This window comes from Poecilia reticulata, linkage group LG23 (assembly GCF_000633615.1).
Source record: "Poecilia reticulata strain Guanapo linkage group LG23, Guppy_female_1.0+MT, whole genome shotgun sequence".
NCBI lineage: Eukaryota > Metazoa > Chordata > Actinopteri > Cyprinodontiformes > Poeciliidae > Poecilia > Poecilia reticulata.
This window is the reverse complement of record NC_024353.1, coordinates 538,030-556,920: the sequence shown is the minus strand read 5'-3', so window position 1 is coordinate 556,920 and position 18,891 is coordinate 538,030. Positions and strand designations below refer to the sequence as shown.

General features: G+C 38.2%; 1 protein-coding gene across 1 annotated transcript in view; it reads left to right on the top strand.

The window, feature by feature from the left end:
• kdm7aa (lysine (K)-specific demethylase 7Aa) overlaps positions 1 to 18,069 on the top strand; it is a 31,678-nt gene extending 13,609 nt beyond the window's left edge. The window contains exons 3-18 of the mRNA XM_008400358.2: positions 616 to 733; positions 867 to 1,027; positions 4,118 to 4,259; positions 4,871 to 5,057; positions 5,140 to 5,302; positions 8,279 to 8,366; positions 9,429 to 9,535; positions 9,628 to 9,719; positions 9,793 to 9,879; positions 10,017 to 10,259; positions 11,605 to 11,729; positions 12,103 to 12,206; positions 12,297 to 12,391; positions 12,482 to 12,639; positions 13,550 to 13,854; positions 15,123 to 18,069. Coding sequence (XP_008398580.1) covers positions 616 to 733; positions 867 to 1,027; positions 4,118 to 4,259; positions 4,871 to 5,057; positions 5,140 to 5,302; positions 8,279 to 8,366; positions 9,429 to 9,535; positions 9,628 to 9,719; positions 9,793 to 9,879; positions 10,017 to 10,259; positions 11,605 to 11,729; positions 12,103 to 12,206; positions 12,297 to 12,391; positions 12,482 to 12,639; positions 13,550 to 13,854; positions 15,123 to 15,211 — 2,264 coding nt within the window. The 3' untranslated portion in view covers positions 15,212 to 18,069. The remainder of the gene's footprint in view (positions 1 to 615; positions 734 to 866; positions 1,028 to 4,117; positions 4,260 to 4,870; positions 5,058 to 5,139; positions 5,303 to 8,278; positions 8,367 to 9,428; positions 9,536 to 9,627; positions 9,720 to 9,792; positions 9,880 to 10,016; positions 10,260 to 11,604; positions 11,730 to 12,102; positions 12,207 to 12,296; positions 12,392 to 12,481; positions 12,640 to 13,549; positions 13,855 to 15,122) is intronic.
• Positions 18,070 to 18,891: the final 822 nt, after the last annotated feature.

Here is an 18,891-nt window from a genome sequence, read left to right as displayed (position 1 = left end):
TTAACTAGATTCTGTTGGGACTGAAACAAATAATCAGATTAATCGTGATTATTTGATTATTATTGAAATCATCTAATGTAGTAATTGATTAATCGTTTTAGTATGCAGATTCAAAAAAGGTCATTTTCTAAAAGAAAAACGCACTCAGAGCAGATATTAAACCAAAACTGTTCTATTCAAAACTCAAGTGGGATTGTTTTATCTTCATCTGGTTCACATTTTTCTACTTAGCATCTTTTGCTATCCAGTTATTAATTGCTTAATCAAAAAATAAAAGTCAATATTAGCCCTAAAAGCACTGATGTCAAGTCAAGCAGAAGCTTTTCACATATTGATGGTTGAAGTATTTTTTTTTTATCTGCTAGAAATGATCAAATGTTCACCAACTTAATGCTGTGTTGTTGAATTTTAATCAATAAAATTTTCCTTTTCTTAATTACAAAAGGAATTTTTAATGTTGTATGAAAAAGCTAAAGTTAAATGAAAACTGCAGAATGTGCCAAATATTTTATCCAATTAATCAATTAATTGATGGAATAATCTACTACTAGAATAATTGTTTCAGTTTTTATCAAAATAATAAAAATAAATAAGATGTTTGCATTTGTTTTGCAGTGAAAAGGCGCAACAACTGGCACAGACACGATTACACGGAGCCAGATGACGGGTCGAAGCCGGTCCAGGCCGGTACCTCTGTGTTTGTTAAGCAGCTCCAGCACAGGACCTTCCCGAGGTGTGTATCATCACACACACCTACAAACGTTTCTGTTTCGTTTTAGACTGAGATAACCCAGAACCAGTTGGATAATTTATTCTGTTAATCTTTTTGTGTTTATAAACAAAACTTGTTGTGATCTGGTTTGCAGTGCCGAGGAGATCCTGATACGGATGAAGGGCGAGCAGGTGACCACCAGGTATCTGGAGAGACACGGCTTCAACTACCCCATCGTGATCACCGAGATGGAAGGCCTGGGTCTGAAGCTGCCCCCTCCCAAGTTCTCCGTCAAAGACGTGGAGCAGTATGTGGGTAAGGAGGCTTCATAACAACCTAGTTCCATCAATCGATTAAAAAATTAATCACGATTAATCACTACGCCTAACTTTGTAAGACTTTGTAGAATCTTCTTCTGGCTCAATCTGACCAATTGAAATGCAGCAAATATCTGTTTTCTTTTAGTTTTTTGTAGCACAAAGCAGGAAATGTTGTCTCCAAGTCAGATGTGGGAATTTATTGTTTAATTTATCATTTATCGTGATGGAATTTTGTCACAATAAATTCCAATTAATGATGATTAAAACCCAACGAAACTGTCCGTATTGTTGGGATCATGAGTTTTACTGTATTCTCCCCCGTTTTTTCATTGGCGGTATCAATAAATACCAATAAATATGATTAAATGCAGTTACCATGTGCAGTTCAGTGACAATTTGTTTTTTTAAGTGACGTCGTAAAGAAGAGAATGTTTTTCAGTAACAATATTTATGTTTGTGGGGCAATAATTGCTGTGGCATTCAGGTACTTTTCTAACCTAAAAAAGAAGTAATAAATATTTATTGTGAGCTTTGTAATCACTGCAGTACCACAGAAGATTGTGATTCAGCTTGAAGTCCATATTGTCCACCTTTACTGTCAAATCAAACAGGTTTGAAGATTTTCCGTTTTTATATTTAGGAAGGCTTTAATAAGGAATCCATTTTGTTTTAAACATTAATTTACAACTGTCTGTATTCATTAATTTCCTGTGTTGCCTGTGTGATTAGGCGACAGTCGCTTGTCCTCATCCAGTCAGTGTAATTTGTGAATTTCGAGCCTGAGCTAGCGATGCAACACAATAAAGTTAAAAAAACGCTCAACTTTTGTTGCTGTCGCAGAAAACATCGGTTGATTTCTGTCGTTCGTTGAGTCCAATGTGCTGCTGTCAACTAGGTAGCTGGAGGCTTTTAGGTCAAATCTGACTGTTCGATTAATTAATGCGTTAAAATTTTCAGATTTATCTCTTAAAGTTGCATCAACCTTTTTTCCCGCATTTACAGCAGCACGTTGGTTTCTCCTGTGGCGGGTTCTCTGCAGCAGCTCCTGTTCTGCCTAAAAGCTAATGAAACGACCCGACACCAGGCAGCTAAGTGGCTGCTGCTGAGCAGGCGCCATCTGTGTGCCGATATGAGCAGGTTTCCAGGTTCATGGGGTTTTAACCCACTTATCGGGCATCAGGCGATGGCTGAATGGGTTCTAAATGGGTGATGGCTAAGCTTTCACTGCCCTCTCTGTGACCACTTCGCTTCCTTCACTGACAGCTCGCCACTTCCCAGCTCCTGTTACAAGCCCCATTACCAAGCCCACCAGTGTTTTTGTCATTAAGTTCAGATTACAGGCTCTGCCCCTCACTTTATCGCTTCCTCCACATGCACTGTTGAGCTCTAAGCCAAGGCGCAGGTGTTGTGACCAGGGACTGGGTGTCGGGTCGCCTTTTCTACACCTGGGAGAACATGGGACAGTGGAAATCAGGGCTGATATCTTCTCCAGCTTATGAGGCTTTGTATTTATCGGTGCTGCAAACGCAGTGTGTGGTCGGGAAGTGGAAACTTTATTTTGTATTTTTTGTTATTTATACACAATAGTACATGTTGACGGAACATATTTGAGTCATTTTTGTTTTAATTGGAAGCAAATTTAAAAGAGCTCATAATTTGATTGATTTGGAGTTAAATAAGTGGCGTTGTTTTTGTTCCCATTGAAGAAATAAAAGGTTAAGTCTAGGGCTGAAACGATTAATTGGTTTAATTGTGATTAATTGATTATTGAAATAATTAATCATTAACTGGAGTACATAGACTCAAAAAAAGTCTGGAAATCAGAGCTGATACTTTCTCCAGAAACAGTCAGATGAATTGTTAATAATCAATTAAGAAAATGATCGTCAACTAATTTAGCAATCAATTAATCGTTATCTATAATATACAGACTCAAAAAAGGACATTTGCAGAAAGACAACACACTCGGAGCAGATATAAAGCCAAAATATGTACATTCTGCATTTAAGATAAAATAAAAAAAATCTTTGTAAATGTTCTATCATCATAGTTATTTACTAATAAAATATTGTATGGACAAAAGTTGTTAAATTTCTTTTTTTGCTTTAAAATAATGGCTTTGACCGTCTTAAACTTGATTGATTTGTGTTTCAGCTGCTCTCTGCAGCTATATTGGGATATATGGGCGTAGGCCACATGACGCCAACACAGTCTCTGTATTCTACTGTAAAAACATTTGCATTCTTCAGAAAAATACAACTTGATGTAAAAAGTCACTCTAATCTGAGCTGAAACGTTGCAGATAGGACAGTTTATCTTGACACAGGGCCTTGTTTGGCTACAAAGTGTCATTCTGGTGTCACTGTCAGTGTTACTGACGCTGTAGCTTGTGGTCGTTTGTGCTGCTGTCGGAGTCGTGAAGCTGCTGTTTGAGGTCTGTCGGGTTTCCTGGCAGCTTCGCCTCACCGTGTGACGGACTGCCTTCGCTCCAGCTGTTCTCCGTCATCAGACACTGGCCAGCTGGGCCGTCAGAGGCGGGAGAGTGAGACAGGAACATGCAACGAGGCAATAAAAAAAGGAGGTGTGGGCGGGGAGTGGGGAGAACACAAGAACCAGCTGTCCTGGTTCGACATCCAGCCTTTCTGGACGGTGATTTGTAGCGCCCCAACTGTATCAACAGAGTCTCTGTTTTGGCTTTTTGCTCAGTTTTTCTCTCTGCATATCAAACATCCGGTTCCTGTATGCTTTTTCTCACCGCTTTAGCAGCATTTCCCTACAAGCTAAAGGCCCAACCGGCCTCTCACCTCCACTCACTCCCCTCCTCAGGGGACTGGTGGTCTGGACAGATTGTCTCGCTTGCATCCCGTTGTATCCCCTCCCCATGCTGCCACATTGATGCCAGTTTCCCTCAGGCTTCAATCTCTTGGAGCACACAAACATGGCAGCAAGCTGTTGACCCCTTTGAACCTCTCGCCCACTCAGCGGCCAATTAAAAACTTCTCATATTTAGCATTCAGAAATCCAGCAGCTGCAGAAGTTATCCTCTGATCCTCCATGAGCTGAAGAGTGCTTTTCTCCCATCTAGGTGGTGACAAGGTTATCGACGTGATTGATGTGGCACGGCAGGCGGACAGCAAGATGAAACTCAGCGAATTTATCAAGTATTTCACCAAACCACATCGACCCAAAGTCCTCAACCTCATCAGCCTGGAGTTCTCCGACACAAAGTAAGAGACTTTATTCAACTTTTTATATGACTTTATTTATTTGCAGTTTACAAATTAGGAATGTCTTAATAGAAATAAGTAGTAATAATGACTCATCTGCGTACAGTGAAATCCCTAACGTAACTGGAATTAGAGCTGAATTTGGATGTTAAAAATGGTTAAATAGAAGAAACTAATGAATTGTCTAAATGTAATTAAAATGTAACCTTAAATTATACATTTTCTTTTAAAAAAATGCCATTTGGAGTTGAATGTGGATGTTGTAAAAGAATATGTCCTCTAATTATGAAATAATTAGAGGAAAAGTGCAATGAATCGTCTGCATAGAATGTAAACTTAATGATGAAATTGGAGATAAATTGTAATGAATCGTCTACATACAATGACATTCTTTAAAAATTCACATTTTATTTTGTTTACAACCCATTTTAGTTTTCTAGGAAAACAGTAATGCATCATCTGCATACCATGAAATCCTTTCTGATTTTACTTTTTAATCATCTACATTTCATGTTGTTGCATTTTTTGATAGGAAGACAGTAATGTGTGTATAAAACCAGCTCCAATCTCTAGGTGGCTTTAATATTTAGCTTTTCTTCCTCAACCTGTAGGATGGCAGAATTGGTCGAGGTTCCTGATGTGGCCATGAAAATGTCCTGGGTGGAAAACTACTGGCCTGATGACTCGTTCTTCCCAAAGCCCTTCGTCCAGAAGTACTGCCTTATGGGGGTTAAAGACAGCTACACGGACTTCCACATAGACTTTGGAGGAACCTCAGTCTGGTACCATGTTTTGTGGGTAAGTTTCAGATTGGTGGTAGACGGGGCGGGTAATGGGAAGATGATCCGTCGTCTCCAACGCGTTTCTCTGTGACCGGCAGGGTGAGAAGATCTTCTACTTGATCAAACCCACTCCCACCAACCTTGCACTATACGAGGCATGGAGCTCCTCGCCCAATCAGAGCGAAGTGTTCTTCGGGGATAAAGTGGATAAGTGCTACAAGTGTGTTGTTACCCAAGGAACCACCCTGCTCATCCCTACAGGTTAGTGGTTTCACTTTCAACTGGATTTTACAAATGTTTTTAAACATTTTGTAGCAGAACCATTGGTTTGTTCAACAGAGTTCTTCTTCAGATGAAGTTAAAGAAAGTTAAGAGTTTAGAAAATATTCTAACATTCTCCATCTTGTTGACCCAACCGTGCTGGTCAACAAGGTGAATTGAACTTTGCAGACGTTCAAAGGGATATAAAATACTTTTTGCCCATCAATCTTTCTCTCCATCTGTCCATCCCTCCATTCATTTAGACATCCGACTTTCCACTTTTTATCCGTCCAACCATTTCTCCATTGGTTCATTCCTCCATCTGTTTTTTTCAATCCATTCATCTCTCATCAATCCACCTACTTTTGTCCTAATTAAAGCCCGATCACTCTAGAAATATCTTCTAAGTCCATTTAATTCTTCTATTGGCTGAAAACTTTCTAATCTCAAACTTTCTCACTGTATAGACATGAGATGCAAGAACATGTTAGCAATTAGCAACAAGTGCGTTTTTTTTTTATCTTGCTAGCTGAGACGGTTTCTGTTGTCGTTCCTTACTCTCCTGATCCAGAGAAAGATAGCTCTGATAATGACAGACTGTTTACTCCCAAACAGCAGCCATCTTGGCCCGAGTCCAGCTCTTTGACAATGGGAACTGAAAAAACTGGTTTGATTCTGGTACAATCTGTGAACACGCACTGGAGCTAATGTACATGTAAACTTTGGTTTCACCTGAAGCTGAGGTCATTGGCTTTCAGCACTCACTTTGTTAAAATAATTGCACAACATCCTGAAACGGGACATCCAGTCCTGCTCTATGTGCTCCGTCTAGTCTGCATGTTTACGTTCTGAACAGACAGGAGATTAATAAGGCAAACGACTAAATATAAAACACCTGGAGATATTAGTTTTATGTCCAGAGTTTGTTTTAAATGTATTTTAATTTTGTTTGATTTAAATTACAGTAGAAATGTCTTTTATTCAGGTGAAATAGCAGCAAATTGGAACAAAGTTCACATAAAATAATAATTAGATTGCAAAGTAAGAGAAACTTACATGTACAGGCATTAGAAATGGCACGCTGAGATTCAATTAAATGTGCCCCTGTGTGGGATAATGTCTCTAGATTTTCACAAAACTGCATATTTTCTCGTCTAGTTTCAACTTGGTACACTTGAAAAAATACACAGTTAACTTATAAGTAACTTTTTTAGAAGTTATGTGAAATAATCTGCCTGTGAAACCAGTATTTATCAATATGACAAAACAAATTTCTGAAAGTTACTTGTAAGTTAGTTGTCTTTTTTCAACTGTACTTGGATATTTTCAGTAGAAACTAGATATAAAATACTTGGAAGTGTTAAACATTACCATTTGAGAAATGTACAAAATGTGCCTTAAGGTCACTTGGTGTGTTTTATTATTATTCCTGCTTGATTTTTAGACGCATTTTGCTTTTAAGCTTGTAATCTGACTGAAATATATAAAAATATGCAGGTTTTCCTGTTTGGCCCATCTGGATAGAGTGGAAGAAAAGCTGGGATGTTCTTGTAAAAATATTCAGAAGACGCCCACTGTCTGTTTTTATCAGACTAAATTTAAAATAAAACGTGCAGAAATGGAAGATGGGTTCGTTCTCAGATTCTCCTTGATTTTCTTTATTTTATTCATCTTTTATTTAGTTTGTCTAAGTAGCTTTTATGCATGTTTGTTTTTTTATGTTTTGCGATGCTCATCTTTATTCTTTTATAACTCCTAGTGAGAGTTTTATAAATAAATCCATTAATTCATAATTAAGTGGAAGAAAAATGATCTATGCATTATGCAGCTTCTTCCAGCTTTGCACGTGTAAGGATGGAAATTTTAGCCTTATTTTTCTTTGCAAATTTACTAGATTTCTGAAAGGAGTTTGTCTGAGCATGCATTATGAGGTTTTGTTTTAGGGCAGGGCTTTGACTAGGCCATTTTGCCTGGTTAACAGGAGGAATTCCGACTCGTTGCTCAGCATAACTCCACAAAATGTTAAAAATTCCTAATTTTATTGTTTTATATTTTTACATTCTGGAGTTCTTATACAATTATGACTTTATTCTGGTAATATTATAACTTTATTCTGGTAATATTATGACTTTATTCTCTTAACATTACGACTTTGTTCTCATAATTAAAAGTAACAAATATTAGCCTGGCGCTAACACTCCATCATAAAGTTGACCTGAATTCAAAGTTGAAATAAATAGAAAATGTAAAACTCGCTTGTCAAAACAAGATGGCCGCCCTGAAAAAATTTCCCCAAAAATGTAATCTTCAAAACCAAAAGCTTCATTAATCTATCACATAGATTTGTCACTCAGCCTGAAGATGAACTTTGCAGACGTTCAAAGGGTGTAAATACTTTTGCGGGACGCTCTAGCTCTTTTGCTAGCAGCACTTAAATGCTAATTACATAGCTGCTGACTATTAGCGTTGTTAGAGATGGTCGCCTCCCGTCACTCACCGAATGTCGAGCCTCTCATTCAGTGGAGTGAAGCTGACGTGTCCGGGATTATCCGTCCGTCAAGCTTCTCAATGGACTTTGGAAACTGATAGTACCCACCCAGACAGACAAAGCTCAGTTCGGCCCGTCAACTCCTGGACATCTCCAATCAGTCTTCCTCTGCAGGTTTGTGAAAGGGAGCCTTTTTGGCAGAGAGGCGGGAATTAAGTGGGGGTCAGAGAGCACAGTGGGTCAGACAGCCAGTGCATTATCAGGCCTGTCTGTCAGTCTTACAAACAAACAATCTGCTTCGTCTCACTTTGGCGTGTCATGGCTGCAGTTTGTTCTGGTTTTTTCACAATCCAAAGCCCAACAATAGGAGAGAAAAGTCTCAGTTTTGTATCTCTTAAATGAAAGTTGGCAACCATGTTGAATTTGTTTTTTAATGGAGTATTTTGTGATGGATTAAATGTTTCTCTGTGCTCTGCTGCCCCCTACAGGCTGGATCCATGGTGTTCTCACCTCTCAGGATTGCATGGCATTCGGAGGGAACTTCCTTCACAACCTCAATATTGGCATGCAGCTCAGGTTAACACCTCTAAAATGCTTATTCTTAACATCATTTATCACTTTTCTCAGCATCAATCAGGGTTTATAAATCCTTGAACATTTTTTCCAAGGTTTGGAAAGTTCTTGATTTCTGCATAAAGTCCTAAAAAAGTGTTTGCTATTCAAACTGCACAGTTTTGTATTAAAGTAAAATTGAAACCAGCTATTTTCATACTCCAAATAAAAAGATACACACATTATTTACTCACTGTCTGAAATTACATCATCCTTAACTTTCCATTTTTTTTAGGTTAGTTAGTCATAAAAGTTATTTCTGTTTGCTAAATGCCAGAAAACTTAAAAAAAAAGAAATGGTTACTTTAGTATTTAATTTGAGCAGGAAGGTTATTTACTTTAACACAATTTCTTTGGATTATTTCCGTGTATTGAATATTTATTATTAACCCAACTCTTTCAGAATGAGCTGCTTTAGGGCGTCCTGTCACTTTAAATCCAAATAAGAGCTGCTCCTGGCCAGGCCATGGTTGCTAGGTGACAGGGTTTGGGTTGCTAGGCGACGGGGCTGGGCTCAGTTTTAATAAGTCCCTTAGAATTACCAAAAGTATTTCTGTTTGAAAACTTATTGGGAACACTTTTCTTTTTTTATTTTGTTTTTGAATATTTATTTTTCTTAATGTCTCAATGACTTATTTATCTGTGTCATTGGAATAAAAATCTTATATTTTAAGTAACATTACCGAAATTGAGGCATTTATTTTGTTAAATTAGTTTTGTCAACTGTGGGAGACTATTTCAAAACGTAAAACTTTGCTCTATTTTAGTTTATCTTGTCCCTGCTTTATATTGTAGAATCCTTCTACAAATACATATTAATAACAGTAATAAATAAAGACATACAGAGGTGAATTGAAGCCGTTGATTGTGTTGGAAAAGTTTCATAACTTACCTTGAAAATGCTTAAAAAGTGCTTGAATTTTACTGTGGAAAACATTTAGTTTAATTAAACATTTAATCAATAAAGTATTTTTAATTGAAAAGTGTGCAAACCCTGATAAATTATCTATATGCTTTGTACTGTAGGTGTTATGAAATGGAGCGTCGCCTGAAAACTCCAGACCTCTTCAAGTTTCCATACTTTGAGGCCATTTGTTGGTATGTGGCTAAAAACCTCTTGGAAATGCTAAAAGGTGAGCGCGTAATGGAGCTAAATAAACATTTCTTTCTATTTTTCTTGTTGATTTTCATGTGTAAACCATGAATTTCCTGTTTGTCCTTCCAGAGCTACGTGAGGACAGCTGTCCTCCACCAACCTACCTTGTGGACGGAGTCAGGGCTTTAATCGGCGCATTGAGGACGTGGTTGAAAAGAGAGGTACTTTCATTTCAACGTCACGGTTCGTCCTCAGAGTTTGGACGTCTGCTCACCTTCTCCGTTGCTGTTCCAGGTGACCGAGCCGACCAGCGAGGTTCCAGATAACATCCGGCCCAACCATCTCATCAAGGAGCTGACCAAGGAAATCCGCTACCTGGAGGTAAGGAGGTTTGAAATATTTCACCCTACAGAGGATGTAGTTTTATTTGGTGAAGTGTTGTATTTGTCCATCTGTCCGTGTTCTCATGTTTTTGTCTGATTTGGACAAGTAAAACATGCGCTGCCTTCTCTTCTCAGGAGGAACCAGTGAGTGGCAGCAAGCCAATGAAATCTCAGGGAAGTGGCGTACCGTTGGGAGCAAATGGCTGCCTCACCACCCGCGCCCTGGAGAGGCTGTGCCAGGCGCGGCAGGCGAGGCGAGCCGCCCGGCGGCTCCGGGAGCAGCAGCAGCAGGCCCCCAAGACGCCGTCCAACCTGGACATCCTGGAGCAGCACACCATGGAGGTGCTGAAGAGGGTGGAGGTGGGGACGCTCGAAGAGGTGAGCTTCACATTTTCATACCTGGTTGATTTCTAACTGATCAGATCAGCTGGTTTTTAGTTTAGAAGAGTCTAAAGTGTGACCTGGGGGGGGGAAGGTCATTTGAATAATAATAATTTAAGAATAACCTAAAGATGAAATTAAAAATTTAAAACGGATAATGTTGGGTTGTTTATGAAAAGACAATCAATCTAGAAAAAGATTATTTGGATATTGTGTTTTTTTTTTTTTTTAAGTCCCAACCAGACGATTTTTGGCTCTAAGTTAATGTTTTATAGTCTCTGGAAAATGAGCCATTTCAAAAGTCTTCTGTAACATCGCAAATCAGCAGGCACTACCCGTTTCCTAGCAACCCCAGCGGAATTCCGCCCGTTTCCTAGCGACCCCAGCGGAATTCCGCCCGTTTCCTAGCAACCCAAGCAGCCAGCATGTTTTTTCAGCTGGTTTTACTGATTTATGCACTGTGCAATGGCTGCTGGAAAAGACAACTGTTTTGTTGTTGACTTACCATTCAGAAACCACTTGCTGCATTCTTGTTGGTTGTGCAGGAGGCTCCGCTTCTGCTTTTCAAGCATGTATGGTTGTAAAACTCTATGGACCTCGGTCCACCAGAACTGTTGTTTGAAATGGATAAAGCCGCTTCTTTCAACTATGTAAATTTTAGCCAGAAGAGGGGTCAAAGGTCAAGCCAGAAATGTGTTGGTGGACACAAAGATGTGCAACTTTCTAGGGGAGATTTAACCTGGTAGTAATGTGGATGTAGTTTTACATTGGAGCCTGTAGGGGGAGCCACATCCTGTTTTTTTTTTTTTTTTTATAACTTTATTTTTATTTTTGTTAATGTTATTAGAACACAATCAAGAAAAAAAATCAAACAATAGAAATTATAAAACAATAGAGAGAATAGAAAATATAAGAAACAAAAAATACAGAATAAAAACAAAAATCACATCAGGGGGGACTCATTTTTGTAACTCAAAACAAAAACAGAAGGGGACCATTCCTATCCAAAATTAGTCCTGTCTCGATGTGAAGTTTGTCCATTTTTCCCATTTGTCCATGCATTGCTGTTCCTGTGTCCTCAGTCTATATGTTAGAATCTCCATCTCAAATAATGAGTTCACAGTCTGTATCCATTCCTTYGTGGTAGGAGGTTCAGGTTTGCACCACTTCCTGGTTATGACCTTTTTGGCTGCCACATCCTGTTTTTATTTGTTAAATCAATCATTGAAAGTCCAAAACTAATGAAATCCATGCCCTTGAAGAGTGATATGTAAATTTTGATCATAACCATAAATCTTGCTGTTTTGTTTCCCGTCATGACGTGTCGTCCTTGTTCCTCCAGGATCCAGCGTTTTGTGCCAAGGTTCTCGGAAAGTTCAACAAAGTATCGACTGCATCGGCAGCAGCTGCGGAGTCCTTGGAGGACAACCACCTACGTCTCATGTTGGTCAACGGCAGAATCATCCGGTAAGGCAGCAACCCAACACATCAAACTACCGGATACATGAAACCAGATGTTTACATTCCTGGAAAATCCTCTTTTTTCTCCCTTTTTTTTGACTTTTCAAGCGCAGAAATGTTCTTGATTTTTCTATAAATTGTCAGAGATTAATCTAAATATTTCTGAGTTTTTTGGCAGAAATGTACTCTTTCTTTTTTTTTCTATTTACAGTGGCCCTGATATGCTGAGTTTTATTTCACTGAACTTCTAAAGTCATAGAAAAGTCCTTATAATTAATCTGAAAGCTCAAAATTAAAACTATTGTGCTAATTTCCTTACAGCAAAATTAATTTAATTTGTCAATAATTACAAAAAAGGTTTGTTTTTTGTGTGTTTTAGAGATTTAAGGCGACCGGGTAGCAGTCCGGTCAAGACGGAGGGTGAGCAGTCATGTGTCGACCAAAGCCCACCAAAGAGCACAGCTGAGAAAGCATCGCTCCTCAGTAGGAGAACCGCAACTTTCCACCAATAAACCAGCTTTGTTTTTTTATTATAAATGCCCTGAGCTGAATGTTTTGCTCCTCTGTTTGCAGGGCGACTGGAGAGGGTGAAGAACGAACTCAGGGAGGAGACCTCAGGACACTCCGGCGTCTCGGACGTGGACTCGGACAGCGACTCTCCCTCCGAAGTAAACGACCTTCTTCTTCTCTCCTTCAAAGCGTTTAGCTGAGACCTGCTGGTTGTTGCCATGGTTACTGAGAAATCCTGTCCTTTTTAGAGTAAATCGTCGTCGTCTTCGTCTTCTGACGACGATTCGGAGAGTTCCCAGGAGGAAGATGAGGAGGAAGAGGATCAGCAGCAGAACGGCTCAGGGCACAGCATGGATCTGGACCAGTCGGGTCAGAAACTCAGGCACAAACACAAACCACTCAAACGGTGAGTTCCAGCTGAAACATTCAGCACTCGGACAGAAAGCCCTTGAAAATGCTGGAATTTCTATTGTTTTAGAGGTTTGGAAAGTTTTTGATTTCTGTGTAAAATCCTTGAAAGTATCCAAACGGCACAGTTCAGTACCAAAGTGAAACTAAGTCTCCATTGAAACCAGATATTTTTAAGACAGATATTTGGTTTTCTACTGTTTGAAGTTAAATCTGACTAAACTTTTCTTCCTCTGGATTAGTTGGAATAATTTCTGTTTGCTAAATGACTGAAGACTAAGCAAGAACATTTTTTTTTTGTGTTTCTATGTATATTTACTTTGATATTAACAGTAATAAATATCACATTACAGTAGGGCTGAAACGATTAATTGTGATTAAACGGTTGAAATAATCGTCAACTAAGTAATTAACTAAGCAACACAATCAGTGCAGTAATTAAGTCAAAACTGTACAAAATGCATATACATTTTGTTTTTAAGATTAAAAAAAGTCTTATTTGTCTGTAAATGTGTTCTGCCCAGAACTCCTCAAGCAGGAAGAGTTTTAGCTAAAGGAATGCTTTGTATTTTAGGCAGCAAAAAGTTTATTTACTTATTAAAAATGGAATTCAGTTGTTTGTTTGTATGTTTTAATTGCATTTCTTACATTGTGTAGAACAAGCCTAAGTGGGTAAATGAAAAATTAGCAGCATGTGCCCATTTTTTATTTAATAGTCGGAATAACCGATTAATTGGTTAACCGAATATTCAGTAATTAAAATAATTTAGTTGCAGCTCTATATAATAGTTTTTTGTTTGTTTGTGTTGTTTCTGTCTCCAAAAGTTTAAAAACTTGCGTTGAAAAGTGATTTTTACTGTGGGGAAAAGTGAAGGAACGCCGTCTGACTGGTGACGTTTGGTTTGCAGAGAACGTCCTACCTCACCCAGCACAGAGGAGGCCATTCAGGGGATGCTGTCCATGGCTGGCCTGCTGGAGGAGGCGCCGTCGCCGCAGGATTCCTGGTGGGCCGGTTCGACCCAACGCTCGCTGCAGGGGGGCAAGAGCCCCATGGACAGCCAGGGCAACAGCAGCAGCGAGGCCTGGGACAATCAAGGGCTCCCCAGCCCCAATACGGAGTACCAGTACTGTGACCCCTCCATGTCTCCGCCGCTGCACCCTTCCAAGAGGAACGCGCCCAACCCTCCCCCCATCAGCAACCAGGCTACAAAAGGTTTGGCAGTCAGACTACTCAACTTTTAACGGGGGAATATTATACAAAAGTCACTTTCTGAACCTTCAATTTCAGCTGCTTATCAAAACAATGCAAGTGCTTAAAACGACACCACCAGCTGTTTTTTGTCAACAACTTAACATTTTTTTTGCTGTGTGGAAAATCAGCCATTTGAAAAACTTCCGGAATGTTGCGTCACATTCTATTGGCGCTGCCTGTTGCCTAGCAACCCCAGCAGAGTTCCGCCCGTCGCCTAGGAACGCAAATGGAACTCCAGCACGTTTGGCCAGCTGGTTTTACTGCTGTATGCGCTGCACAGACTTATATACTGCAAAAACACAAAATCTGACAAAGTATTTCTGTATTATTTCTAGTGCAAATATTTTGATACACTTAAAGTAAGACTGAAGTAACTTTTCAGCAAGATGTAAGAGTTTGTTTTAAGTCAATAATTCCTTAATATTAATTTAAAAAGTACTAGTATCACAGGTAGATTATCTAATGTACAACATGGGAAAAATATATTGTTACAAGTGAAATAATCTGCCATTTTTAATCAATATTAAGGAATTATTGATTTAAAGCAAACTAATATATCTTGCTCAAAAGTTACTTTTATCTTATTTGAAATTTAATAACATATTTGTAGTAGGAAGTAGAGCAAATATACTTTGCAGTTTGTAATGTGTTTTTTCTCACTTTTATCCACAATTCAGTAATAATTATGTTCATTTAGCATAAATTCTGCCACGAGCTCTTTGAGTGTTTTGGTAGCTTTCTAGTCATAAAGTTGTTAATTTTGCAGAATAATTTTAATTTATTATTTTAAAAGCACAGATTCCAACCTAATAAGGAAAGTAGATCTAAAACGTGTTAATGGTGCTTTTACTGCTGCTGTTTGTGGAAAGAAATGTTTCTTTTATTTATTAAATCTGTTTTTAAACACATTAACTGGTTACTTTTTCATTTATTGTTAAAGCTATTAAGAGCTGCAGGTTATAGATTGGTCTGCTACACTTTGTTTAGTGTAAAATATGGTGGTGGCAGCATCATTCTGTGGTAGTTTTCCTCAGAAAAAGAGGCTAAATACAGATTTTTTTCTTCCACTTAGCAATAATTCCTAAAAGAAATATTTAATTTTTGTGCAGTTATTATTACTATTGTGGTAAATAATACAAAAAAATTGTAAAATTGCTAGTTGTCTTAAATACATACATGTTCTTTTTAATAATTTGGTTTTATGATGTTTATTGTTGGTTTTTTTGCAGGTAAAAGGCCCAAAAAAGGAATGGCAACAGCCAAACAGAGACTCGGCAAGATCCTAAAACTCAACAGACACAGTCGTGTTTTTGTTTGACGCGCTTCCTGAAACTTCAAACTCAAAGAAGAAAAAAGATCATTTGCCATCAGTTCTCAAAGAAGTAAAAAAAAAAAAACAGAGAAAAGAAAAGAGAGAAACTTTGTTTTTTGTCACTTTGGTGCCGGAGAAAAGAAAAACATGGAGACGCCCGCAACGGACCGGATCTGAAAACACGCTCACTGTGCATGCTGAGGAGACAGGGTATTGAGTTTGAGCAAATCTTCACAGGAAATAATAAAAATAAAAGCACACTAAGAACAAAAAAAGAGAATTACGTGAATTTTCATGTGGATTAAATTGAAGTTTCAGCAGGAATTCGAGTCCAAGAGAACCTGCGATGAGTTGGTGCTTCGAGGAATTAAAAGAAAGAAAAAAAAAAATGGAGGCGGCGACGAACTGAAATTTCAAAATGGTGCTTCTTGTTTTGTATTTTTCTTCCACTCGTGCTTTTCCTTCCTCCCTCTTTTTATCTCAATCACACCAGCAATAATGACTTTGGAGCGAGAGGAGAGGCGGAGAGCGGGAAGAGAGCGCTGCCAATTTGTTTCCAATAGGATTTAACTTTAATTTATTTCTCATTTTATCAGTTTTCAATGTGTTTATGGATTATGTATTTATTAATTGAAAGAATTGATTTTATTATGAAATGACCATGAAACCTTTAGTTTTAAGGGTTTTAAGAGGTTTTTCTTTTCTTTTTTTAATCTTTAAACATTTTTGTAAATGTGGATGTTTTTAGTCTTGAGTAGCAGTTGACCTTCGACCTTTCTAACTTTCTGTCGTCACAAATCTTTTCCTTCTGCGGTTGACTTGAGCCTGTGTTGGTTCCCGTCTCTTCCCAGTGATTTTTGGGCGATGTGTGAGTAGAGACTTAGGTTAGATTTATTTCTTTCACGCCTTCACCTGAACATTCTCAGTTAGTGCCACTTAACTTTAATTAGCAAAAAAAAAAAAACTAAATATCTGAGCCACTGTGGTCGGTACAAAGTATTTTAGTAGTTTTCAGACCCCTTGAACTTTTCCTATTTGTTACTTTAAAGAAAAATTATGATACACTGAGATAATAGTAGAGAAAAATTTAGAGTATTAGTTCTGCATTCCAAGCAAATAATTTAAAATCGAATTAGTTTATTGTTGCTCCCATTATATTGGCAACTACAGGGGGCCGAGTTACACGCCAGAGGGGATCCCATAACTGAAATTATACTCTTCTTTCTTTATTCAATATATTTATTATTTTCAACCACAGTTCCTTCCTTTTTTATCTAATAAATGTAAAGATGAAAATTCATAACCTCAGCATGATTCTGCCACCACCATAAATCCCCCCAGTGTTCAGTTCAGGGTGGAGTGCAGTGTCAGTTTTCTAACTTTTTTTTTTTTTTGCACTAATTAATGTAAGAATATATTTTTAATTAGTTTTATGTTTGCTAAAAACTTGAGTCCCACAGCATGACTCTGCCACCTCCATATTTCCCAGTGTTCAGCTCAGAGTGAGCTGCAGTGTTGGCTTTCAGTGACAAGCTTATATTTAGATTTTTGACTACTTCACATATAAAATGGGAGACGTGCATTTTTAAATACATTTGTTTTTGGCTACAAACTCTTGATTCCCACAGCATGATACTTCCACCACCATGCATTTTTCACTGGAGGTGGTCTTTTCAGTTAAAAGTGGTGCACTGTTATTTTTCTGCCACAGTCTGATTTATTTTTTTTACAAATTAATATTTTGGGCTAAAATATAAATTCCCACACCATGATTCTGCCACCACCATGTTTCACAATGTAGACTCTATTCAGCTCAGATTGTGTACATCTAGTTTTTCCCCCCCAATATAAACATGGCAACTAATCAGATTCCCTTAGTATTATGTTGCCACCACCAAGTTTCAAAGTCGAGATTGTGAATTTGGTGAATTTATTTTAGGAAGGAAGTTGGGGTTTGTTTTAACTTGATGTACAAAAAAAAAGGATTATGCAATGCAATACTTCAGGTTTGTCACGTGAAAACTATAATTAAATTTTGTGGTTTTAAAGTGACAAAATGGGGAAAAGTTCAAGGGGTAGAAACACTCGAAGTGTTCAGAAAAGCGAGGAACCTCCGATGGGAATGAGTGAGTATTTTTATTTTATGTTGTGAAACGTGAGCAGTTCTTCACTCTCAGGGAATGATGCCATGGACATTAACCTCCGATTTACCACCAGCCACATCATCACGGATGCAGACAGGACGCTCTCAGCTCTCCCAGGACTTTCAGGAAGTCCTGCTTCCGAGAAGCTGAGGTTTGTTTTCAAATTTCAAAAGAAAAAGGATAAATAAAACCTCCATTTCGAGGTTTTTCAGGTTGCCGTCACTAGTCGTTGTATCTTCTGGTGTTGTCCCTCAAACTTCCAAGTTGTGTTCAGCTCAGTGTTACTCATTCATCACCTTCCTGGAGTTGACCCTTGACCTCGTCAGTGAACTGCCATATAGCTTTAAGACCATTCTGTGAACAGTGAGGCTGGGAAAACTTTTCTCAGGTTGACCTACAAGTAACTGTGTGATGATCGCCAGGCTGATTCCCTACACTACACTCTTTTTCACTTATTTGCATGTCAAGTCATTTAAGAATAAAAAAAGAAAACGCGAGCTGGCCCGCAGGCAGGGTTTGTTTATAAGCTGTAGTATTCACACAGGATTTATCACCTCCCTCCTCTTCCTGCTTTTTTTAAGCATTTGTGTTGTCGGTTCTTGCAAAAAATTGCTTCTGATTTGAAATCTACAAACACTGGCTAACTGTGACACTGTTGATGCGTTGCATTTGTTTCTGCATTTCAAAAATTGCTTGTAAATAAAAAAGAATGAACATGGATGTCCGCGCCTTCTTAAGTCTTACATTTATCTAAAAACGGAACGTTGGCAGCTAGCTAGTTTTTTTCCCCCAGTATCACAAGTGCTAGTTCCCATTTCGAAAATTGCTTATCAAAATTAAAACGTCTTTGTTAAATTTTGTCTGGACATAACTTTCATTTCGTACATTGTATTTCCCCCTCACGGACCTTTTTTTTTGTCAGCCACATTGGTTTGAATCGCTCTCAAACATCGAGACCGTTGAGGCTACCGCTGCTAGTTAGCAGCTAGCTATTTGTGTGTCTCGGGTCCAAATTTATCAGCCGATGGCTGGACGAATTCCGCATTTTAATTGCTTGTAAAATCTAAAATACATATTTTTTTTCTCTTTATTTTAAATTGTCTTGACATGATCATTTAATTCCGTTTTGTCTAATTTTTTCTCGCGGGACTTTTATGTCAGGCAAATATTTGAGTCGCACTCGGACGTTTTCATTGAGGCTACCGTCGCTAGCTAGCTTGTTAGCTGTTTTGCATCTGTTATGGGTAAGAGCAAATTTATCACCAGTTAGCTGGACGATGTTCGTACATTTCAGTGGAGTCAGAGATCATGAATTCCATTAATAATTGTATTAAATCTTTAAATTTGAGTTGGCGAAACTGAATACTGCAGTTAAACTGAATTTAAATCGAAAACTTCATCCATCATCGTCTAACTTCTTTAACATCACAGTCGGATTTTATCAAATTTGTCTTTTGGAGAGAAATCGACCTGAAATTCGCTCAAGTTATTTTTGAAATGGGCCAAAATTCATCAATTTGAAACTACATACATATGAAATGT